The 25,100-nt window shown below is 51.3% G+C and overlaps 2 protein-coding genes and 1 long non-coding RNA gene across 7 annotated transcripts; 1 reads left to right on the plus strand and 2 right to left on the minus strand.

Moving 5' to 3' along the window:
* Positions 1-4,400, minus strand: LOC132026675 (uncharacterized). Its single transcript, XR_009406968.1, has 3 exons — positions 4,310-4,400; positions 1,186-1,266; positions 1-588 (listed from the first exon to the last, which is right to left on the minus strand). It is a non-coding gene; the product is annotated as an uncharacterized LOC132026675 (long non-coding RNA).
* On the plus strand, positions 4,322-18,107 carry RUSF1 (RUS family member 1). Of its 2 annotated transcripts, XM_059414801.1 has the most exons (13): positions 4,322-5,527; positions 5,723-5,837; positions 10,080-10,125; positions 11,705-11,737; positions 11,826-11,931; positions 13,654-13,755; positions 15,713-15,783; positions 15,862-16,046; positions 16,126-16,183; positions 16,530-16,600; positions 17,244-17,387; positions 17,485-17,562; positions 18,010-18,107. In XM_059414801.1, the coding sequence occupies exons 1-13, from the start codon at positions 5,228-5,230 to the stop codon at positions 18,105-18,107; spliced, it is 1,407 nt and encodes a 468-aa protein (XP_059270784.1). In that variant the 5' UTR covers positions 4,322-5,227. The 2 variants fall into 2 exon arrangements, with proteins under 2 accessions (XP_059270784.1, XP_059270785.1); XM_059414802.1 differs by lacking the exons at positions 17,485-17,562; positions 18,010-18,107 and having other exon boundaries at positions 16,907-17,331.
* Positions 12,331-24,327, minus strand: SLC5A2 (solute carrier family 5 member 2). Of its 4 annotated transcripts, none has more exons than XM_059414800.1 (14): positions 24,186-24,327; positions 23,568-23,639; positions 23,387-23,491; positions 22,428-22,592; positions 22,051-22,156; positions 21,725-21,805; positions 21,343-21,572; positions 20,898-21,033; positions 20,548-20,655; positions 20,290-20,440; positions 19,994-20,162; positions 19,704-19,839; positions 18,762-18,891; positions 12,331-13,081 (listed from the first exon to the last, which is right to left on the minus strand). In XM_059414800.1, the coding sequence occupies exons 1-14, from the start codon at positions 24,309-24,311 to the stop codon at positions 13,063-13,065; spliced, it is 1,734 nt and encodes a 577-aa protein (XP_059270783.1). In that variant the 5' UTR covers positions 24,312-24,327; the 3' UTR covers positions 12,331-13,062. The 4 variants fall into 4 exon arrangements, with proteins under 4 accessions (XP_059270783.1, XP_059270781.1, XP_059270780.1 ...); XM_059414798.1 differs by having other exon boundaries at positions 12,337-13,081; positions 19,704-19,919; XM_059414797.1 differs by lacking the exon at positions 12,331-13,081 and adding an exon at positions 18,177-18,676 and having other exon boundaries at positions 19,704-19,919; positions 24,186-24,326.
* Between the last annotated feature and the right edge of the window lie 773 nt (positions 24,328-25,100).

Consider the following 25,100-nt stretch of genomic DNA (forward strand, 5'->3'; position numbering starts at 1 on the left):
TATTTACTTGACAGAGAGAGATCACAAGTAGACAGAGAGGCAGGCAGAGAGAGAGAGAGGGAAGCAGGCTCCCTGCTGAGCAGAGAGCCCGATGCGGGCCTTGATCCCAGGACCCTGAGATCATGACCTGAGCCGAAGGCAGCGGCTTAACCCACTGAGCCACCCAGGCGCCCTGAACTCTATTTTAAAGAATTATTCATATTCAATGCACAGAAAGGCCTGTACAAGGAATTTGCCATAATAATAATGAAATTAGTTATAATAATGAAAAGGCAGAAAAACTCAAACTCTCATTAATATAGGAAGTCATTAAAGAAATAATGGCACATTCATACTGTGGCATGACATGCAGTTATTAAAATAAATGAGGTAGATATTTATGTAGTGATATGAAAAGATATTGAAGATAATGTTAAAAAGGGATGCCTGAGTGGCTCAGTCAGTTAAGCACTTGCCTTTGACTCGGGTCATGATCCCAGTGTCCTGTGATAAAGCCCCACATTGGGCTCCTTGCTCAGTAGCAAACCTTTTTCTCCTCTGCCTGCTGCTCCCCCTGCTTGTGCGCTCTCTCTCACTCCCCCACCACCTCTGAAAAATACATTTAAAAAACATCCTTAAGATAATGTTAAATGAACCATAGTTAGAGCAGACTACCCTGTAGGAGTAGGGATTAAACATAAAACTCTCTCTCTCTCTCTTTCTTTGGGTATCTGTGTGTCTAGAATAGTAAACAATGTTCACTTCTGGGGACTGACTAATATTTGTTGGGAAATGGAAAAAGGAATAAATGTCAAGAGAGAACTTGATCTTATCTATCTATACTATTGATTGAATTATTTCACAAAAAGAATGCACCCTTCTATTATTTTTATAATTCTTGCAAAGAATACAAAATTTAAAAGGTAGAATGAAGATGGTGTCATCCTAAAATCATTAGCCACAAATTTGAATCCTGCCTCAGTGCCTAGAAAAACTAGGCCTAGTATCTGTTCACTAAATATTTGTTGAATGAATAAATAAATAAATGCTTTTGCCACTTTTCAGCTCTGTGACCTTGGTGAGGTCACTTCACATACATAAGTTTCAGTTTCCTTGTTTGCAAAGAAGGGAAAAAATAGTAACTATTTACTAGGGCTACTGAGAAAATAAATTCATTCCTTCCACAAACTGACATTTGGAACCTACCTTGCACCAGGAACTGGAACAGGGCACAAGGAATATATTCAGTGCCGAAGACAAAATTCCTGTCTTCCCGGAGTTCATGTTCTAGTGGGAGGAATAAGAATGGCAAGGAATGGTAAGGGCAACATATGAGAGATGGGGCAAGATCCAATCTACAGAACTTTCTGGGCCATGACAAGAAGTTTGTGTTTCATTTCCAAGTGTGAGGAAAAAACCTCCTTCCACAAAAGTAATAGGAAGCCACTGAAGTTGAAACAGAGGATCTTTCAACTTCATGGAGAGTGGACTGTACGGGGGCAGGAGTGGAAGTGTGGGGGTCAATGAGGGAAAGTCAAGGAGACAAGCAGCTTGGAATATTCTGTCCAGTGCTTGGTACACTGTTGAATGCAGACTCCCAAGAGGTTTCACGGGGATAGGAAAAGGGGAACCATCACACATCTCGTTGTCAAGCCATTGATCTGGACACTTCTGAAAGAAGTGCATGACGAGTCCTTGTCCTCACTTACAGTTCAGTTGGAAAGACAGAGCATAGGTACCTAATAAAAGCATATATAAACTGGTTCCAGAAAGCATATGCTAAGGGCTAAATAAGTGCTACAGTGAACAAGAGCTGCCATGGTCTCTGAGCAGGAGAAACCAATGTGGATAATTAGTGGTGGGCAGTAAAGCTGAGAGGTTCATAATATATACCAATTTGCCCAGAACAGCTCCAGGCTGTTTCCCGAATGTAATAGTTAAAAGTGCCTCCTCTAGAGAACACAGGTAGCATCCTCTTCGACCTCAGCCACAGCAACTTCTTCCTAGAAACATCACCAAAGGCAAGGGAAGCAAGGGCAAAACTGAACTTGGGACTTCATCAAGATCAAAAGCTTTTGCACAGCAAAGGAAACAGTCAACAAAACCAAATGACAACTGTCAGAATGGGAGAAGATATTCACAAATGACATATCAGATAAAAGGCTAGTATCCAAAATCTATAAAGAACTTCTCAAACTCAACACCCAAAGAATAAATAATCCACTCAAGAAATGGGCAGAGGATGTAAACAGACATTTCTGCAAGGAAGACATCCAGATGGCCAACAGACACATGAAAAAGTGCTCCACATCGCTCAGCATCAGGGAAATACAAATCAAGACCACAATGAGATACCACCTCACACCAGTCAGAATGGCTGAAATTAACAGTCAGGAAATAACAGATGTTGACGAGGATGCAGAGAAAGGGGAACCCTCCTACACTGCTGGTGGGAATGCAAGCTGGTGCAGTCACTCTGGAAAACAGCATGAAGGCTCCTCAAAATGTTGAAAATAGAACTACCCATGACCCAACAATTGCACTACTGGGTATTTACCCTAAAGATACAAACGTAGTGATCCAAAGGGGCACGTGCACCCAAATGCACAAGGGATATATTATAGCAGCAATGTCCACAATAGCCAAACTATGGAAAGAACCTAGATGTCCATCAACAGATGAATGGATCAAGAAGATGTGGTATATATACACAGTGGAATACTATGCAGCCATCAAAAGAAATGAAATCTTGCCATTTGCGACAACATGGATGGAACTACAGCGTATCATGCTTAGCGAAATAAGTCAATCGGAGAAAGACAACTATCATATGATCTCCCTGATATGAGGAAGTGGAGATGCAACATGGGGGCTTAAGGGGGTAGGAGAAGAATAAATGAAACAAGATGGGATTGGGAGGGAGACAAACCATAAGTGACTCTTAATCTCACAAAACAAACTGAGGGTTGCTGGGGGGGTGGGGTTGGGAGAAGGGGGGTGGGGTTATGGACATTGGGGAAGGTATGTGCTTTGGTGAGTGCTGTGAAGTGTGTAAACCTGGCGATTCACAGACCTGTACCCCTGGGTTTAAAAATAGATTATATGTTTATAAAAAATAAAAAATTAAATAAATAAATAAATAAATAAATAAAATATTATACATTTGTTAGTATGAAGGTTCCTCAAAAAGTTCTAAATAGAACTACCCTATGATCCAGCAATTGCCCCACTAGGTATTTACCCAAAGCATACAAAAATACTAATTTAAAAGGATACATGCTCCCCAATATTTAAAGCAGCATTATCTACAATAGCCAAAAACCATGGAAACAGTCCAAGTGTCTATTGACTGGTGAAATGGATAAAGAAGATGCAATATATACATATATATTTATTAATTTTTATATATTATACATAAAACACACACCATAGAATATTACTCAGTCATTAAAAAGAATGAAATCTTGCCATCTGCAGCTACATGGATGAAGCTAGAGTATTAGGCTAAGTATTAAGCGAAATAAATCAGTCAGAGAAAAACAAATGCCATGTGGTTTCACTTATATGTGGGACTTCAGAAACAAAACAAATGAGCATAGGAGAAAAATAGGATATAGAGAGGCAAACCAAGAAACAGACTCTGAACTATGGAGAACAAACTGATTGTTACCAGAGGGGAGGTGGGTAGGGGGTGGGTGAAGTAGGTGATGGGGATTAAGCAGTGCCCTTGTTGTGATGGGCACTGGGTGTTGCATGGAAGTGTTGAATCACTGAATTGTATAACTGACAAATAATATACAATAATAAATATAATAAATAATAAATATAAATAATAAATAATAAATATAACATAATATTACACTTTATGTTAACTAACTGAAATTTAAATAAAAACAAAAATAAATAAATAAAGTATTACACATTTGTAACCCTTCAATTTTTCACTCTAACGCCAAACTCAAAACTTAAAAAAATAGTAATGAAGTGACCCAGGTCTATCTTAGCATCAGAGAGACTCTGTGTAGGTCTCCGATAAGATGAGGCGGGGTGGAAGGGTGTTCCAGGCTGAGGTCTAAGAGGTGATAGTTTGGGAGAATCAGAAGTTTAAACCAGGGAGTCAGACTGTGGGAGTCCAAGAAAGCCAGGCTAAGAAACCAGGATGTTTTATTTTCGGATAAAATAAAGGGCGCTTTGGTCAAACTTCTCCTTTGGAATCAGTACATTCCAGCAGATGGAAGGAGAAAGGGAGAGAGGGAAAGAAAAGGGACGAGTTAGGGGGCAAGGGGGGGCTAGGTTGGGAGAGAAGGAAACAGTCTCTTTAGACTCTTACCCCAGTTTCATGGACCCTTTCCCCCAAGAAACGCACAAGAACTTCTTGCCTATTTCTTGTTTTCTGAGACTATTAGCCGCAATCCCTTGATTTTCTCATTCCTCGGATGTCCAAAGGATCCTTTCAGAAATAATAGTGTGTCTTCCAGGCAAAGCAAGATGAAAACAGAGAGGGAGGCAAATCAAGAGAGACTCGGCTCTAGAACCCAACTGCGGGCTGCCGGAGGGGTGGGGACCGGACGGGTAACCGGGCCGGGCATTAAGCAAGCACTGGACAGAATGAGCCCTGGGTGCTGTATGCAGCTGACGAATCACTCCATTCTACCTCTGAAACGAATACAGTGCGTGGTAACGAAGTAGAATTTAAATTTTTTTACAGAAGGGAAGAAATACCGCTCTTGCGGTCTTGGGAGGCCCAGGACCTCGGGGATCATTTAGTCCACCTTCTCACCACGCATTCGTGGGGTCTTTGTTCATTCGTTGTATCTTTCAAACGCCTATTATGCGCTGGGTGCTGGGGATACAGCACGGAGTAAGGTAGAGTCCCGGCTCTCGAAATGAAGGCGGCATCTAGGGCCCGGGCAGGACACGGACTGGCCCCGCCGTGGTACTAGGTCCCTTCCTTGTGCCCCTAGCTGACGGCTGCAGCTCCCAGGCATGCAGGTATCTCCAGGACGGGGCAGCTAACGGGCTCCCATGGCTCCAGGGGTCCGGCGACAAACGCTACAGAGAACAAAAGCCGACAGCAGCCCTGGCGTGTCCGCAGGAGGCATCGCGGTGTCCTGGGCGGCGCGAAGGCGCACGCAGCGGCCGGCGGCGTCTTCGCGGAGGAAGGTTGCCCCTGCACAGCCGCCGTACCGAGCCGGAAGCGTCGATCCGCCACGGTCCGCGCCCCGAGGCCGCGGAGGAAGGTTCCGAAATGGCCGACGGCGCGAGTCGCGAGCCCCAGCTGTGCTCGGAACAGTTCGGCTCCAGGGCGGCCCGGGGCTGCCTCGCCGCCGCCGACGGGAGCTTGCGGTGGGAGGCTTGGGGGTGGCGCTGGTGGGGGTTCTCTGGGCTCTTCCCAGCCAGACCCCAAGGACGGGATGGCGGCGGAGGGGCGACCCCCGGGGCGGCTTCCCCACCTCTCTCCGGCCTCTCGACCGTGTTCCTGCCGCAGGGCTTCCCCGACAGCGTCAGCCCGGACTACCTGCCCTACCAGCTGTGGGATTCCGTACAGGTCAGCCCGGCCGACGGGGCGGGGGCGCGGACGGCCGCGGGGGCGGGAGGCGGCGCGGGCCAGGCCCGGCCGAGAGCGTGGAGCCGGGTCGGAGCGGGGCCGCGACGTGTGTCAGGTCGCACGCGGGTGAGAGCGGCGGGGGCGCCTCGGCCTCCGTGCCGCTGCGCGGCCTCACGCGCCTTGTGTCTTCTCCAGGCCTTTGCTTCCAGCCTCGCGGGCTCCCTGGCCACCCACGCGGTCCTGCTGGGCATCGGGGTGGGGAACGCCGAGGCTTCCGTGTCCGCGGCCACGGCCACCTGGCTGGTGAAAGGTGAGCCGGGCCCCCGGACCGCCCCGTCGCCGCGGTCGGCCCATCTCGCCCTCTTTTTCCTCCCGACGGGAAGTGCGACCCCGTGTCTCCGCCGTCCCCCCCGTGTTCTGGCCTCTGGTTCTGGGCGGGGGTGTGCACGTGTGGGCTCTGTCCTGGTCGCACCTGGAAGCCGGCTCGCCCTCGTCCCGAAGCAGTGTCGGTACTGGTTTTGTTCAGCGATGCAGGGGTTGCCAGAATCCCCTCCTCCTGCGCGCCAGCCGGCTCCTCATACTGTTCAGTGTCTCCACAGCGTCGGGCGCCGGGATCCCTGCTCACGCTCCCTCTCCTTTCCCGCAGCCTGTTGTGCAGCAGGACCTAGGATGCAGTTATTAAATCAAAGGACCAGCGGCTTGACACGTGGGAATTGGTCCGTTCTGGAAAAAACCAGTTTTGTCGTTGGTGCTGAGTAGGAAGGAGGAGGTTCTGGGACAGACAGGAGGCGTTTTAGAGCCTCTGGGATCCTGGGTGATGCTGTGAATAGTGACCGTATTGCCTGTGCACAGCTTCTTGGAAACCCGCTCACGAAAAACAGAACATGCAGTGTGGTACCAGGCCACTTAAAGCGTGAGGTAGAGAAGGAGAAGGAAACTGCCACGGGTTCCACGTCGGGAGATGCACGGCTCCCTCCAGCGTCCTTTGTGGTCCGTGACCTTTCCTGGTGGGAACTTAAATCAGACCTGAAGAGAAGGCTCTTTCTGCTTCTGCAGAGTCTGGCCACCTCTCTGATGAGCCTCCGCGGATCTTTTGGAAGATCTGGAGGTTCCTGCTTACATCATTTTATTTATTTATTTATTTATTTTTAAAGATTCTATTTATTTATTTGACAGAGATCACAAGTAGGCAGAGAGGCAGGCAAAGAGAGAGAGGGAAGCAGGCTCCCCGCCGAGCAGAGAGCCCCATGTGGGGCTCGATCCCAGGACCCTGGGATCTTGACCCGAACCGAAGGCAGAGGCTTGACCCCCTGAGCCACCCAGGCACCCTGCTTACATCCTTATTAAGACTGAGCAGGCTGGCCCCATGTGAGTCACCTCTTGAAAGTAGCCTTTCTCTGTGGCCTGTTTTCCTAGCTGTCTCTTTTAATAATAATAGTTCATACAAGCTGTTTATTATCTACCGGTCTTTAAATATGCTGGCTTCACAGTAGCTCTGAGATAGCTATTGTTATACCCATTCTGCAGGTAAGGAAACTGCGGCACGAAAAAGTGATTTGACCAGGATCAGAGCCAGTAAATTGTCGGGCATGGATTGAACCCAGGAGTTTAGTTCCAGATTCATGTTCATAGCACCAAACTGTGCTTAATTTGAACCTTTCGATCTCCTGTTGGCTGAGTGTTTGGAATGCAGCAGGACCGTGGATCCGGAATGGATGTTTTCCATGTCATTTCTCAGCACCCTAGTCTTATCACAGACATGTTGCCCATATGTATATTTGACTTATAAGATTACTTTAAGGTAGGAAAAAGGAACTACTTTTTAAAGCCTATTGTTGATATTAAAAGAAGCCTTAACTAGAAAAGAGTTTCCGTCAGACCTGGGAAATTTGTATGCGGAGCTTTATATAAAAAACTCCCTTGGAATTTTTTGAAGTCATTTTGAATTACAGGTCTCTTAGTGGAACGTATTGTCATAACTAACAATACTACTACTACTAGCAGCTAATCTTTTCACAGCCTACCACTGTATGCCAGGAGTCTCGTACACTTACGTATCATATGTAACTTAATCTCTACAGCAGCCATATTGGGTAGATGCCATTTTTAATACCTTTTTCAGAGAGGTTTCCTACCTCGCCTGAGTTTACGTAGGGCCAGGATTTGGACCCAGACCGACTGACTCCTGTGTCCCGCTCTTAATTACTCCATTCTTGCCAGTGGGATTTAGAGTGGAGCCTAGACAGTTTGTGGGCAGCTGATTCCTTACTACTGCTCCAACGTTTCTAGATCCTATAGCTCAGCTAGTTGTAAGTGGGGCAAAGAAGAGCAAGTGGGAATTAAGTTTCCTAGTCGAGTGGCCAGTGTTGACTTTCAGACACAGGGAGGCTACGTGTCCTTGTTGCATTCTAGTGCCAACTTCCAGATTCCGACAGGGGCTCTGCGGGCTGCTGATGAAAGGCAGAGTAGGTCCCCTTTCTACCCAGTGGCCCTTGTGTGCAAAACATACATGGGATTGGATGTGAGTGTGCAGTCAGAGGGAAGAAAAGTAGAGTCTGGCCCAGTGAGCTGTCAGTAAGTAAAAGTAATCTTGGCATGTTCAGAGTTACTAAGTTGAGCCAATACAAGAATCTTAAGTGAAACACATTTTTTGTGGAGAATAAAATATAGTTGAAAGAAAGAGGGTCAGGTGGGTGGTGGAGGAAGCCTGTGAAGCTACCTGGTAGGTATTACTTCCAGGGACATACAAGGGACAGAAATAGAGAAACAGCAGGCCAGGTGAGAAATGTGTTGTACGTACACCTCTGAGGTAGCCCCTGCTCAACCCCAGCCAGTGGTGGTGGTGAGGGAAGACAGGCTCGGTGTTGCCAGGTTTTCAGGTACTTCCAGAAGAGCTGGACATCCAGATTTTCTCACAGAATGTCCTATTTTTGTTGACCAGTTACTCTGAGCTTCAGTTACTTCATCTGTGAAAGGGAGGACCTCTCAGACGCTCATAGGATTGTGGTGAAGACGGAAAGGAGTAAAGGTTTCAGGTGTCCAGCAGCGTGTTTACTGATGTGCCTCAGGCCCAGAGTTGCATGAAGCTGTCTAGATAGAAGGCCTTACTGCCCGAGGGTAGAGGTTGGGGCAAGGGGTCAGAACTGCTCCTTCCAGTGGAGAATGGGGAAGGTCAGCCTGTCACCACCTTTATATGCGTGGGATACTCCCAACCCTCTCTACAACCTAGTTTCCCTTCTTGCATTCCCTTAAGGGTCCGTGCCCTCAAGTTCAAACAAGTTAGGAGTCCTCTGCCCACCGTATAGTTCCTTCCAGTATCCACTGTATGAGGCCTTCTGAGTTAGTTGTTAGTTGCTGCAAAGAGTATTTCTGGGTCCTAAAACAGTCCATTGTGATCCCCCTGCTGAACTTAATGCTACTTTCAGTATAAGGGGTTTTAATCATGGGGTGGCAAACCTTCTGTAAAGGACCAGATGGTAAATATTTTATACTTTGCAAGCTGTACTGTTTCAGTCACAGCAGCTGACTCTGCCATTGTCCCACAGAAACAACCATAGACAGCCTGTAAATGAATGGGCACAGCTAGGTGCCAATAAAGCTTTATTTATAAAACAGGGCGTGGAAGACTGTAGACAGCAGTTATCTGATCCTTGGTCTAAATCATGTTTCTCGTACTGACTGCTGTTTATTTTTACACTGTATTTTGAGTCTGGAATCATGACTTTCTGGGTCACAGTATCCCCTTAACCTCCTATAATGCCTGGCACACAGTAAGTAGCCAGTGAGCATGTCTTGTGCAGATGAAGGTCCAGCTGATTCCTGGAGACTTCTCTGACTAGTCTGAGAAGGCCTCTCCCACTGCCTCACACCCCCAGCTGTCTTCATCAAACTGGAATTCAGATCCTTTTTTTCTTACTGATACTCTAATGACCACATGTGAACCTGTTGCCCAGCCTAAGAGCTAGAATATCAACAATAACTTCTGAACTTTCCACAAGGATTTCCTGCTTTTCCTTTCTTTTTTTTTTTTTAATTGTTTTGCCATATAGATACATATACCTAAACACTGTATTGTTTAGTTTAAAGCCTTATGGAAGGTATATTTTGCTGTATCTACTCTTCATGGCTTGCTTTTTCATGCAGTATTACCATAGTAGGATTCATCCATTTTGAGTGAGTAGTTGTACATTAGATTTTTGCTGTTGTCTAATATGCCACTAAGAGAATATAACAGAATCTGTCTATGCCTTCTCCTGTGGATGAGCATTTGCATTATTCCCAGTCTTTGGCTGTTTGTGAACGATGCTGCAAAGAGTATTTCTGGTCCATGTCTCTTGGTGTACATGGGCACATAGTTCTCTTGGGTACATAATGAGGAATGGGTCACTTCTGACCCCATCATACAGCTCTGTCTACCCAATATTTATGGAGCCAAACTGAGTTCCTAAGAGCGGTGATACAAGGTGAATCAGCCATTTCAGTGCCAGGGTCGGCCAGGCCCAACAGCCCCCAAGGCTCTTCCCTGTTCCTTACCAGTGCCTCTCTCCCCCAGATTCAGCTGGCATGCTGGGCCGCATCATCTTTGCCTGGTGGAAGGGGTGAGTTTGTCTTCTTGGTCTGGCCACTCTCCCCAGGCGGGGGCCACAACTGTCTCATTCTTGGTTGTACTTTGAGCTCCTCTCTCCTACCAGTCTCTGGGGGAGGGGAGATTCAGCAATTATTTCATCAGAGCTAAGGAGTCCTTAGTAAGTACCCAGTCCAGGTGGCTTACCCCAGCAGTGAAGCCACAGAACCATTGCTATGATCACTTCTGCCTTCAGAGCATTAATTTGCAGCCCACCATGGAAAAAATCAGCCAAAAAGCTCTAAGTATCCTCTCTTTGCTTGTTGAAAAAGAAGGCTGGACAGGAAAATGCTTAATTCAAAAGGAATGCTTTTACTCCAGAAGCTCATGGGGACTAGACGGGCAGGTCATCAGGATCCCTGTCTCACATAGAATGAGCGTTACCATCCGTCTAGGAATTAAGGGCCCTGTGCTGCCTTCTTCCTCCTCATGTCAGTATTGAGGAGTAATTTAGTATCTGCAGTTAACTGTAGGCAGATACTACCTACAAGGTGTTCGGTGAGATAGTTTATGCAAAGTGCATAGCATATTGTGGCTCCTTATAAGCATAATAATAACAGTTATTACTAACACTAATAAGTGTTAGCTGTTGCTAACAGCTCTGTGCCTCACAGGCTGTCTGCTTATCATCTCTAACCCTTAGAACAACTTTGTGTAGAGAAGGATTGAATGTGTCCATTTTAGCAGACCTAAAAGGAATCACTTCTAAGTTGTACAGCTTATAACTAATAGTATCAGGCTACTTTATTGGGCAGAGCCCTAGACCAAGCCCACGTGTTCTGGTCCTGCCTTTGCCATTTGTTCCCTCAAGAGTTTGTACTGAGTGCCCCATACCCCACCTTGGGGTCCTCTTCCCTCCAGGAGGTTTCAAAGGAAGGGACAGGGAATGCTGTAAACTCTGCACTTGGTCTGGGGCTACAACATCCCCTGCTACCAGACTGCTGGAGAAGAGGTCCCCAGGTGTTTGTGCGGGGGCCAGGGAGTCCTTGCAAAAGAGGCATCCATCCTCTTGGTGATAGAATTATCCTGGGCCTGGATGTCAGAGCCTGCCTGTTGCCCCTGGCCATTAAATTTTTTTTCTTGGCCCCCGCTTTCCATATGATCTGAGGGATGTTATGCGTCCTCTCTGGGCTACTGGTCTGTAACCTGTGGGGGTTACACTAAATGTAGTTGCTTACCAGTCCAAAATAAGTGGACTGCTTGCTGGGTACCCTTGATCAAGTGGGAGGAAGGGGTGGGGAGATGGCAGAGAGACCCAGGGGTGGCCTCTCCCAGAGGAGGCCGGAGGGTGGGGGGCAGCCACAGACAATCAGTTCTTTTCCCTCATGCATCATGGATTAGTGAAGGGGAATCATTAAGTGAGCTTTGAAGGTTCTCGCAGCTAATGGTATTTCAGGCAGCGGTGACAGGGGGTTGGGACAGATGTCTTCATGGAGGATGGATTTTGTCAAGCCCTTCAGACCTTAACCTCAGCCTAAGGATGGCCTGCATTGCCCACGGGTTGTGTTTTCTCCTTGAATTCAAATTGCAAACCAACCTCTCCTCCGCAACAGGACTAAACTGGACTGCAACGCCAAGCAGTGGAGGTAAGGAGGGGTTGAGACAGGAGGAGAGCTATTATGGAGGTCTCTTCCCTTCGGATCTCTAACCTCTGATCCGCCCCCCCCCCCCCAGGCTCTTTGCTGATATCCTCAACGATGTAGCCATGTTCCTCGAGATTATGGCTCCCATATATCCAATGTTTTTCACCATGATCGTCTGTACCAGCAACCTGGCCAAGGTATCCACCTCTCGGGCCCCCTGTACCTGCCTTGCTGGGGCTGTATCTGAGCTTACTTGGGGCCCACAGGTGAGACCAGCCTGGGCCCTGTGTTCAAAGCACTTGTAGAAAAGTGAAAAATTTCAGAGTTTCTGCTCATACTCAACCTTATTTCTGATTCTCCTCCAGCCACATAGTTCCTCACATAGTCTAAGACAATGTCTGAAACCACAAGATTGGTGAGGAACTCTGAGCTGAAACACAAAGGGTGTTCCAGTGTCAACATCTTGGGACCAGCTCTCTGGCTGTCTTTCATTCTTTGGGTAAAATATTTGAGTGCCTACTGCATGTTGGGCATAAAATATAGGCCGTCCCATTTTTTTCTTGGAAACAAAAGTTTATAACATTGTAGCTACAGGTATTCCAGATGAGAAGTGTCGGGGGCCAGCCGAGTCAGGAGATGGGCCTCTTCCCTAAGCCTGGGTCCTGAAGAATAAGTTTAAGGTGAAGGGTGGATGTTTTTAAGCAGAAAGAAGAGTGTGGGTCAAGGTCCAGGGGCAGGACAGCGTGAAGTGGTTGTGAGGCTGGAGGGTCACATGGGTGAATATGAGCTCTTTCTCTCTGCCAGGCTGCTCACCCTCACAATTCCTTCAGGTTGGCCACATCCAGGTGAGGAGACTGAGGCATAGTTCAGTAAAGAGCCTGTCTTCACCACAGGCTTAAGTACCTGGCACAGAGCAGTGACTCAAGAAGACACGCAAGATCCATGTAAAAAGCCCATCTGTCTGTCCACAATCACTTCAGAGCAGCGCTTTTCCACAAGGCACTAGTGGCATTTCAGAGACAGCGGTTCTTGGTGGGGGATTGCATGTAGCCCAGTGCCCTGAGCACCCCCTCCAACTCCAGGGCAGGAAACACCAGAGAAAACTAGTGCTGTAGCTGTAGACCAATGATCGGGACCTCCGCCATCTGTTTCAAATTAGGCACTATACTCTGCCTTTGGAGCCTCGGTCGCCTCCTTTCGTAGCACATTCCTCTTACCTTTGAACAAATGATTTCCTCTGCCTGCCCGACAGCTTATTTATTTGTTGATTGTCTTTCGATTTATAGACTTCATGAGGGCAAGGGTTCTATCCGAATTCTATCACAGCACTAAATCTGTGTCTGGCATCTAAAAGAGATTTGATAAGTGTGAAATGGATGACAGTGATCAGTGACCCGCATTGATGAGTTCTTCCATTCTAGATCTCAGGGATTGAGGAGTTCTAGGTACCATGGGAGGCCAGGGCCATCACTGTGGGTTTTGAGGTGGCCTGGAAGACTTGACTAGGCCTCCACTGGGACCGAAGGAGGGTGGAGTAGGTTACAGGCAGAGAGGAAGCATAAAGTTGGAAACCAGGCTGGACCTGGGAGCTTAGCAAAGAGGCAGGTATAGTCAAAGTAGAAGCTGTGGACTAAGAACAGTCTTTGGGCCTCTACCCTGGAGAAAGAAATGGAGTTCCTTGGGACTAGGCCACAAAGAGGTATGACAGGCAGAGCTTTAGTTTTCTCTAGGACTAAGAGGGGACGTGGACCTAGTCGAAGTGTGGGGATGAGAACAAGATTCCAAGGACCGCATTCAGGTCACCTGATGCCTGGTTTTCTCAAATTGGTTTGAGTCATTTACTTGGCTCAGCCACAGAAGTGCCTTTGTTGCCACAGCACGTGGCCATTCTGACTTTCCTTCTCCCTTTCCCCACCTAGTGCATTGTGAGCGTGGCTGGTGGGGCCACTCGGGCTGCCCTGACCATGCACCAGGCCAGGAGAAACAACATGGCTGATGTGTCAGCCAAGGACAGCAGCCAGGTGAGCAGCTGCAGTTGGGGTTGGAAGGAGCCGGAGCAGGGAGGCAGGCCAGGCCATGATTTGGGCGTATGGAGAGAAGCCCCCCAGTGCTCCTAAGGGTAGGGGTGGGAGACACACACATGGGCGGAAATGTCGTGCTCCCAGCTCTGACTAACTTGGGCAGTCCGGTTGAGGGCACGAGTACTAGTGGCGGAAAGTCCCACCCGATCATCTCAGCTCCTTCCTGAAGCCTGTGGGGCCAAGAGTGGGCCCTCGCTCTGGCCTTCACCCTCTCTGAGCCCTGGCCTCTGAGGTGGATGTCTGACCACATGAGACCCCATATGTCAAAGCCCTTGGAGGGTCAAAAAGTGCTCAGCATGTGAGGGGGGCTGGGGTCATTGGCCAGAGGTACCCACATGACAGTTTCGTGGGCCTTTCTGACCCCGCCCGTCACCTGACCGGGGCGTCCTGGAGTAAAGGTGGGGACACAGGTATGGGATGCTCCCAGGCTCCTGTGCTAGCTGCTTATGTGTGTAGCATTGTTGAGCTCCTACCAGCCCCAGGAGGCAGATATGTTGTTCTTCCTGTTTTACAGGAGGAGAATGAGGACTGGTTAGTCAGAAGTGTCCCAGAGCTTTGACACTGAAGCAATTTAGAAACCTCTGTTCTGTCCAGTCCTGCGCTCTGTCCTTCTCTAAAATTGTTTTGCTCAGTTTCTAAATAGAAGTTGTTTTAAATTTAAAATTAACTCCTTTCAACAATATTAGGTGTTAAGCTGTAAACACAAGCTAATACTTATTAAGTGCTAACCGTGTGCCAAGTATTTCATTTATATGAACTCATTAATGCAGGAGGGACTCATTGTTGCCATTCTACAAAGGAGGAAATAAGGCAGAGAGAGGTTCAGTCCTCTTGAGTACGTTCCTGCACGTCCCTTCTCTCAGGAAGTGGTTGGATTAATTCTTCCCCATTGTCTCTTCCCTAGGTTGTCAGGAAGGGAGAAATAAGTACAACCCAGGACTTGAGTATTAGGATCTCCCTGCTCTATTCCCGCTCTCTCTCACCTCCTCTCTTTCCAAACCCCAACCCTCCTTACACTCCAGGCTATCTTCCCCAAGCCCATGGGCTCCCTCAGCTTGCAGAAGCAGAAACACATCCCTGGGGCAACACAGGAGATGTGCTCAGTCCTACAGCAGGCCCCTGATTTCTGATGTTGCTTTATTGCCGCTTGATGTGGCTGCTGGAAATGAGTCTTTCCACCTGAGGGAGAGGTGGTCCTCCTGCTCTTGTGCAGCCAAGACCTCTAATCTATTTACTGTCACACCCACAGCTTTTATTTCGACAGCCCACCCCTTTGCCAGGACAGCTGGGTAGGAAGAGCGCTCTCAGCCTCAGATCTGCTTTATGCCAGAACCAGCTTTCCCTTCAACTCCAGTAGTCCGGAGCCACCAATCCAGACTCTTCCTCCCTTACGATGAGTTGGGGACAGGTGGCCTGGTGTCTGTTCCCCTTGGGTGAGCTCATTCAGGCCATCTCAGGCCATTGGAGAGTTCTGATAACTGATTCTCAAGGGAAGAGGTTTGGATCTTGTGCCTTTCTTCCTGAGTGGTTCCCTTAAACCCTTAAACCCTACGTATACAGTTTGTATACGTAGGAGGTGAAGGGGATCAGTCTTTGTAAACCACTAAATTGAAGAACTTCCTCATTCCAAGGACATTAGCTTGCCTGAGTATAGAGGTACTCAGAGGACTCTTGCAAAACAAAGACATGTTTGAAGGGCATTGTATTCACCTAGACGCAGAAGCAGCTGGTATCTTAAATGACCACGCACTGGTGAAAAACTGACTAGGCATCCTCATCAGTGTAGGGAGCCCTAGGAGGAACTGCAGCAGGGAAGAAGGTCATGAAAGTACTCAAGAAGATTTACCCTGGCCTGAAAGGAAGCTCTCCAACTCCCAGCCCTTCTGCCATTTTCTAGGAGACCCTGGTAAACCTGGCAGGGCTCCTGGTCAGCCTCTTGATGCTTCCCCTGGTGTCAGCCAGCCCTGGGTAAGTCAGGGTGGAGAGCAGAGAGGAGGTTCCCCGGTGCACCTCCACCCCTGTTGACCACGCCCCTCTCCCACCCAGCTTCAGCCTCGGTTGTTTCTTCTTCCTCACCGCCCTTCACATCTACGCCAACTACCGGGCGGTCCGAGCCCTTGTCCTAGAGACCTTGAATGAAGGCCGGCTCCGGCTGGTCCTGAAGCACTTCCTTCAGAGGGGAGAGGTCCTTGGGCCCACTTCAGCTAATCAGATGGAGCCACTGTGGACAGGTGACCCGACCCCTTGGTCTTAAGTGCTGTGTCTCCCAGTCTCTCCCCGTCTGGGCATCCTGACCCCAGCTTCCCACAGGTTGTTGGCCATCTCTGTCTCTATCTCTGGGGGTCCCCCTACACCGCTTGATCTCCAGGTAAGTGGCCCAGTGTCTCCCATCCACCCCTGCTGCCACCCCCACTCCCCACATACGCTCTTTGTTCCAGTTAGACACTGGCTTCCCCTTCCTGGCCTCACCTCTCTATTCTAGGTCCCTTATTGCCACTAGTCAGACTTGGGGGCAGCAGGGGTGTGACACAGAGTAGATAAAACGGATACATTTGTCAGACACGGGAAAACAGGAAGGATGGATGTCGCATGCATGGGTAGTGGCTGCGAGAGAGGAGGAGGTGGTGAGGGACAGATGAAGTCAGGACAGCTCAGCCGACCGGCGGTTACTCCTGCTTTCGCGCTCTCCTCCCCCACTCCGCTCTTTCCTTCAGTGTCTTTGAGCTACAACAGCTGGTTGAGGGACACCAAGAACCTTACCTCCTTCACTGGGACAAGTCACCAAGTAAGTGTGCTGTGCTCTTCCAGCCCTAGACTCACCCTGGTGGGGTCCATCAGCTCCAAAGCCTCAAGCCCTGGACGATTTAGAGGCTGCCTGGTGTCTTGGAGGGAGCTCTAGACTAAGACTTGGTGCATTCAAATTATAGCTGCATGCCCCAATGAAATTCACTTTGTCCCTGTGTAAAATGAGGCTAACAATGCCTGCCTTATTGTCTACATGTTTTTATGAGAATCCGATAAGGCGATATTGTAAAGCACTTTATATATTGCAAAGTATTCAAATGAGATTATGACCTTTGCTTATCCCTAGAGAACTTTTCTCTCCCATCCTGAGTTCCCTGTTGAGGAAACAAATACTGAAGTTTACTGGCCCGCTGGTTGTGTGCTAAAAGGTGCTTATTCTCACTAGACGTGCAAAATAAACCCACCTCAGTGGCCTCCTGTAAAGCTGTATTTGGAAATTGGGCATTTCGGTTTGGCAGAACATTGGAACAACAGGAGATGAAGACGGAAGGGAAAGGGTGAAAGATAGCCTCCGTCTATGCCAGGCCAACGCCTCAAGACAGGGATGAAGCAGGATGGTAGGTTTGAGGGTGTTTGGGGAAGTGGCCCTTCCCTAACACCAGTCTGTCCCTGGGTGTCTCCAGGCCGAGTGCAGGTTGTTCTGAGCCAGACGGCAGGCCCTGAAACCATCCTGAGGGCTGCCATACACGGATTGGTGCTTGAAGCCCTGCAGGGAGAGGGGCCCCTCCCGACAGAACTGACAGAACTGAGGAACCAAGTACGGGCAGGTAAGCACCTCACAGTCTAGACTGCTGACGACTCAGAGAAGAAGGACTCTGTTCCACTTGGGGACCTGACGGCTTCTCGGTCTGCACCCTCCTCCAGGTCCTGAGAAGGACAGCTGGGTCATTGTCAGAGAGATACACCAAGTGTTGGACAAGCTATTCCCAAAGTTCTTGAAAGGTAACATCCTTAAGCTCCACGGCTCTTTGGCCTCAGAGGCCTTCTCCCCAAGAGACCCTGCCTAACCTGTTTCCTTGTCTGCAGTAGGGGGAGGTTAGGGATACTGAGGCTGTGTCAGTATTGACAATCTCTATAATTCCAGTTGGCGTTGAAGAACTGGGGGCGTGGGGTGGGGAGGTTTGCTCACAAATGACTGATGACGATCTTACATTTAGCACCTACTCCATTCCAGCCCTTTCCCATGTGCTAAGTCAGTGAATTCTAGCTACAGCCAGATGAAGTTTTAGCCTCATTTTGTGCCAGAAATGACCCAGCAGAGGCAAGAGGAGCCTGGGCAGTACACACAGCATGCGCCTGGCCTGTGCTGCTCCTTCCCATTCTCCCCCGACTCCCTAGAGTCTTCTCCCCAGCAGTCCCAGTGGCACCCTGATTATGACCTCTCCCCAGGACTGCAGGATGCAGGCTGGAAGACTGAGAAGCACCAGCTAGAGGTGGATGAGTGGAGGGCCACCTGGCTGCTCTCTCCAGAAAAGAAGATCTTGTGAGCAGCCCAGATGGGAGACCCAGGTCCCAGGATAGAAGCCTAGAGCAAGCACACTTTGGCCACAGCAGGATGTGGGAACAGCAGCTTTATTTTTGCTTAGGGGAACTGCTGTGGCACTTTGTCCAAGGTCTCGTGGGCTGTAACTGCCAGTCAGATGAACGGGGACCCCAGACAGAGACAAGGTGGAGAGAAGGGGAACCAGGGCCTACCCCCTCCCACCAGAGCCTGCCCTCTCCCGCTCCTGCCCTACTCCCTTCTCAGCACTGCAAGGCGCCTCACCCCCATTCATTGTGAAGCTGAGCTCTGCCCTGGCTGTAGCTCATGGTGTCCAGCAGAGTTGGCCTCAGGCATAAAAGCCCCAGAAGAATGTGGCCACAGCCATCATGAGCAGGGCATTGACGTTGACCACACGGGCCCAGCTCAAGTCCTCGCTGATGTCCTCCAGCCGCCTGGCTGCTGCAGCCACCTCCTCCTGGGTAGGGGCTGGGGGACTACCCGCCCCACCCCCACTCATTCCACAGAACCAGAGCAGGCACCTGCGGAACAGGCCTGGTGCTGGGGACTGGGCCTCTAGGAAAAATGGACACGGGACAGTGAGTGTGAAGGAACCTGGCTCCCCTAGTCCCTGGCCCCACGTCCTGGAAGAGTGCCTTACCCTCCATCTCCACAGCGTGCTCCGGACACCCATTCTGTGTAGGGGGTGAGGTTGGACCTTCCAGCGCATCGGCATCCAGGTCCTCTCGCTCCTCCGTGCTGTGCCGCAGACTGAAAACCAGGCGGTGGAGCTGGGGACGCGAGCAGGGACCAAGTGAGAGTGCTGGTCTTCCCCCCGCCCCCGCCCCGGACCCTGAAGTCTCTTGTCTACCTGGACACCTCAGACACCTTAGCTCTCTCTGTCCACCCTGTACGCATGTTCAGACTCAGCTCAGCAAACCCAGCCTGCCTTGGCTGCCCTTTGCCCTCAGACTAAAGCTGAGCTCTTCAGCTGCGTGTTCAAAGCTCTTGGCCCTGGTCAGCCTTGCTTCCTTGCACCAGTCCCTGTCCCCCCTCAAACTGTAGTCCATTATAGACTCTAGTCTTCTAGTCCTGCTAACAGTGTTCCTTCCTGTGGATATTTGTGCGTATAGTTTCCTGCTGCTGCCTTTCCTCCACTTCACCTGTGCAGCCCTGCCCGTCCTGTGCAGCTCATCTGTCCTGGCCCCGTCATCCCTACCCTGGGGCTCCTGCCCTGCAGCAGCACAAGACCAAACGCTCTTGTGGGCCTTCAGGATAGTGTTCTGTCCTTCTTAGCCACCAGTCAGATCTGTGGTTTGAGTCCTGGGGACCACTGCAAGGACTTTGGGAGGTCATCACCTCCCCCACAGTCTTAAAGCCCACCCAGAACACCTCAAATAAATGTCATTTAAGTAAAATGTTGTGCTTGCTTTGCAAATGCAGCTTCCAACTGGATTCCCAGTCTGCCCTCATGGACCCTCTGTAGAAATCCAGTCCTCCTCACTGGGCATTCCTGGAAGTGGATTGGCAGACTAGGGGGTAGAGAGGGCTGCACTGACTCACATGGTGCATATTTGGTGCCCATGCAGAGGCCGGCACTTACATGCTTGCGGGGGATGGGTGCTGTGCACAGTGAGACTGCGATGGTGAGGAGGCCAGAGCAGATGAAGAGCACGATGGCAAAGTAGAGGTAGTGCATGCCGCAGAGGAGCGCCGGGCACGCTGAGGGCTGCACACAGCTGCCCGAGCCAAAGGAGAACTCAGGAATAAGTCGTGCCAGACCCATAAGCAGGCCCCCAATCAGTCCCCAGAAGGCACCCTGCCAGGGGAGAGAGTGTCAGCCTCTTCTGTGCAGGTTCTGCCCCCAAGTTCACCACCTACACACAGACTCACCTTTTCATTGACACGGGGCACAAAGAGCGCCAGCACAAAGACGGCCGACACAGGTGGCGCCAGGTAGCTGGAGACTGCCTGAATGTAGTCAAAGAGCTGCCCACCCTGCGCTGCCTGCACCACGGGTAGCCAGGCCACGGACACCGCCACGATGAACACCACCCAGAGCCTGCGGTGGGTGGCCATCGGGAGATTCACCCAGGATTCCCCAGCTCCCGTAATCCTGTGAGTGTTCCCTGCTCCCACCCCGTGGCTGGTTGGTGGGGCAGGATCTTGGGGGGGAACCCAGGCCGCACCGTCCTACGAGCAGCAGCTCGCGGTCGCCTGCACGGGGCCGCAGGCGCGTGTAGATGTCCATGGTGAAAAGCGTGCTGCTGCTGTTAAAGATGGAAGCCAGCGAGGACATGAGCGCGGCCAGCATGACCGCCAGCATGAGTCCGCGCAGACCTGCAGGCCGATGGGAGCTGTGAGTCCCCAGCCATCCCCGGGAGGGTGCAGACCTGGCACGGTGTGACCCCTCCCAGTGGCAGTCTCCGCAGCTGGCCAGCCCTTACCATTGGGCATGAGCTTCACGACAAGCCGTGGGTAGGCGATATTGGAGCAGCCCACCTCAGTACCGCACACGCGTTTACACACTTCGGGCACCACACACGCCACCTCGTCTGCAGGAAAGAGGGCACAACATGGCTAGGGCGGGACCTGGTCTGGGAACTCCGATCCCTGAAGTGGGCATAGGAAATGCTAGTGGAAGAGAGAGGGGACCGCTGGTGGGAGGTGGGCCTGGGTTGATGGGATTTCCAAATCAAAGGACAGTAACGGAAATGGGAAATAGGCACCTGTTCCCGTACACAAGGGCCTGGATGGGGCACAGGACTCTTGGTGGGGGCGGGGTTGCAGACATTACCTGGATAAAGAATGCGGCTGATCATGCCTGGCATGACCATGAGGAACATGGGCATCAGCTTCAAGTAGCCGCACAGTATGCAGCCCGCCTTGATGTGGGTCAGACTCTTCCCGGCCAGACAGCGCTGCACGATGACCTGCGGCAAGGGCTGTTCAACTACCTGCGTTCCATCCTGCATCCAGCGTCCTCTCCGGCCTTGTCTCTGCTCACGGCTCTCATTGAGGCCTGCCTCTGGTCAGCGGTGCTGGCAAATCACCTTCACTCAGAGCCAGAGTCTTTGGATTCCACTGGGTCTGGTTTAGCCCCATCCCGGCCAGGTTCCTGACCACTCAGCTGGGTCTTTGAGCACTCCCAGATGGGTTCCGGTTCCACCCAGCTCCGCTCTGCCCACAGTGGTTCTGGTTCTGCCCCAGCTTCCCTCCCGGCCCGAGCCCTGCCCCCGCACCTGGTCGCTGCACCAGTACCAGCCCGAGACGATGGTAAGTCCCAGGAGCAGTGCTGGCCATGGCAGGTCCCCCGTCACAGGGTCCCGGAGCAGGTGGTAGGAGTCAGGCCGGGGTCGGTAGCAGGAACTTGAGATGTTACCCACCGCCGGATCCTCAGAAACCGTCAGCGATGTCACGGCTCCCAAGTATTTCTCGAAAAGCCCCGAATACCCGCCCACCTCGTGGAAGGCTGTGAGGGCAGGGCTGTCAGGGGACCCGGCGCGTGTGCCAAGGCCCTCCCCAGGACCCATATGCTGGAGACGGGCATTGTCTCTGCTCCCAGCTTGAGAGCTCTGTCACTCTCAACTTCTGTGCCCTTCCCCCACCGGCTAAGCTCCGTACCGTAACCCATGAGGATGAAGGCCCCCCCAAGAATGACGAAGGTCTGTACGGTATCCGTGTACATCAGTGCCGCCAGCCCTCCTGCAACGGGCCTGCGTCAGTGGAGACAGCCCAAATAGGATGCCCCGAGCACATATGGTGTCTTTCTGCGGGTTTGAAAGATGTGCTCCTTCCTGGAGAGCAGATTTCAAAGAAATGGCCCCTTCTCCAGGCTCATGTACCCGGGCATCAGGAGGTAGGAATGAGTGAGCAGAATGTGCTTGCTTCGGTGACGCTCCCAGCAAATCTTCAAGCCCACTCCATCCCTAAGCCCCTGCCACAGCCACCTGTCACAGTGTAGATCATGGTGATGCCCAGAAGAGCGATGACCGAGGCATAGATGTTCCAGCCCAGAGCCTGTTGAATGAATACTGCCCCGGAGAACATGTCCACCTTGGGAGAAGGAGTGATAGCACAGGTCAGGACCCAGGGACCCAGGTCTACCTCATGCCCAGACCACGACCCTATGTGGCCACGCTTCAGAGGTTCTCTTCTTTTCCGATGGTCTGCCCTTCCCAGGTCCCACCCATTGTGGCCACGGCCCCCAAACCTGGTTCTTACAAGGGATTTCTCCTTTGTCCCGCCCCCTCCAGGGCTTTCTAGAGACCCCCACTCGGTGACCCCTCCCTTCCAGGGCCCTCCCCCGCCCTCCATGAATGCGCACCGAAATCTTGGTGAAGATGTACAGAAAAAGCGAGAGCATTGACAGGTAGAGGCGGATACGATGGCCTCCGAAGCGCTTGCGCAGGTACTGCGGCATGGTAATGACGCCCGCGGTCAGGTACACTGGTGCGAAGACCCAACCCAGTAACAGCACCACGAACAGCGCCTGCGGGGACCGCGGACCGCTGAGGATGGCTGAGAGCCTGCCATGAGTGCGTCCTCACCCCGAAGGGTGTAAGACACCTCTTTCTGAACGCGTTCTACCAAGGAAAGTTCTCACTGGGGACCCAGAGGTATACCCGGGGTATTAAGGGACAGAGTCTTGACACCTCCATGGGCCCTTTAAACTAGAGTCCTCCTACTCCTCCCCGGCCACGACCCCTGGCCAGTCCCTCCCAAGGAGGTGCCTGTGCCTTCACCTGCCAGCACTTGAATCCGACCACAGACCCCTCAGCCTGACCACAGCCTCTGCCTCCCCTCTGCCTCTCCACCCAACTAAACCTTCTGTCCCCCAAGACTCAGTGCAGAGCCTCCTCCTCCAGGAAGTCCTGATCTCCCCAACCCTCAAAGACAAGCCTCAGTCCCAGAGCTTTGTCTCCCTCCCACTTCCGCAAGGGACTTTAATTTGGCCCAGAGATCCTCACAGCTTCAGAGAGGATCAGAACGGGCACTTCACTATCTTTGAGGCTGTTCATCCCACTTCAGAGAGGAGTAAATCAAGGCCACAGAGGGTAGTGGCTGGTCCCAGCTTACACAACAAGTCAGGAGCAGGCCCTGAAAGTCGTCACCTCCGACATCCCCCCGCCTGCAAGCTGGACGTGTGACCCTCGCTCGAAGCCCAACCACACCCACCACGGGAAAGTGCCACCTCCAGCCTTACATCCCCCCTGCTTGGAGCCTCCCCAGGTGTGACAGTTCCAGGGGTTCTCACAGGGGTTATTGGCAAAAAGGGGGTCTCACATTCCACTCAAATCCAGCCACAGCCAAACCGCTTGCAGCACCAGTGCCTGCGAGGCCCACAAAGTGGCCACTGCCGATGTTGCTGGCAAAGAGGGAGGCCCCGACCTAGAAGGCCAGAGGTGGGGATGAGCGGGGCTGCTTCTCTAGGCCTCCTCCCGCTCCACAGCACAGCCTCGCTCACCGGCCACCACACCATGCTTCGTCCTGCCAGGAAGTAGCCGCCAATGGTGCCTCTGTTGGTTCTGCACATGGACTGAGCGACAAGAGTTGGGGAGGAAATGTGGGTTCGGAGCACATCTTTGGACCCCATTAGCTTTCTCAACACATTCCTCAGCCTTGTTTCAGGCTGAAGATTAACCAGCCCTGGGCTTTCCTGATGGTTCCCACCCCACCCCCTCCCCCAACCTCCTCAGAGGCACCTAGAGCAACCCAGGCCCTAACCTAATGCCCAACGACACAAGCTTGAGTGTGGCTGAATGCCGCCTGACTCTTCCTGGGGCCTCGGATATGGATGGGCTTCTGGTCAGATACTGTGATAGGGGAACAGAGACCTCATTTAGAATGCTGTCCCTGCTGGAGAGCCACTGATCCCTTCAGCTAACCCTATCCAAAGGTGGGAAGACACAGAATGAGGACTGGCTAGGCCTTCCTGAGGCTATCAAAAGATCTGCTTGCCTCCCAGCCCCAGGTTTCTTCCTCAGAGACCCAGGCATCCCACCCCTGCTGAACATGGGGTCTCCCTGAGACTTTCCTTCCAGACCCCAGAAGCCTGACCACCAGCAGCACCCCAACTTCTCACCCACAAGCCGACACCAATGACCAGCAGGAAATAAGCAGCAATGACCAGGATGTCAGCAGAGTTGTTAATTAAGACCCTCTGGTTTCCCAGTCCTGGTACGGAGCCTGCCTCTGTGTGTTCCTCCATTCTGCCTATGATCTGTCTCTCCAGGGACCAGCCAGTGGATTTCCTCACAGGAGGGATTAATGGTTACCTCAGGGTCAGTGAGCCGACAAGTCCCCTAGCTCCTGCTCCCCCTCCCCAGCTTTGTTTAGCTGAATCAGGTCTCATCAAGGCCGAAAACTCGTCCTGTGGAACAGACAGCTTTCAAGTTCAGGAGCACTCCTTCCTGGGCCTTAGCCCCCACACTGTCCCCAGTGACCCAGGCTCAGTATTACTCCTTTCATCCATGCTTAGGTCATGCCTAGGTCAACCTTGACCTAGGGAGCGTGGCTGAGTCAGTCTCCTTGTATTTACTAATCCAGAGGGATCATTTTCAAATGGAAATCTGACAGTGTCACTTCCCTGCTCAGAAACACTTCCGAGTCCCCGTCACACTAAAGGAAGTAGGAGCTTTTCAGCCTCGTGTTCAAGGCCTGCCGTCCCCTGACTCCTGCCCACTCTCCCTCCTCGCTCCTCCACACCAAACCTGGGGTGATGTCACATTTCCCTCCAACTCCCTTGCCCTGCCCAGGCCCTATATTTTCACACACCCAAACTTTTGCCTTAGCTGTGCATTCTGCTTAGAGTGCCTCCCTGCTTCCCAAAAGGCTCACTCCTACCTCACAGAAGGTAACCTTCAGTACCCAGCCCATGTCAGCTCTCAAGAAAGGCTTCTCTGACTTTTCTGATACAGTTAGGAGCACATTGTGTTGTCCTCCTCTGGGTGCAGGTCTGCCTTCCCAACAGACTAGGGGTTACCCACAAGCAGGAAAT

Source organism: Mustela nigripes, chromosome 11 (genome assembly GCF_022355385.1).
Source record: "Mustela nigripes isolate SB6536 chromosome 11, MUSNIG.SB6536, whole genome shotgun sequence".
Taxonomy (NCBI): Eukaryota; Metazoa; Chordata; class Mammalia; order Carnivora; family Mustelidae; genus Mustela; species Mustela nigripes.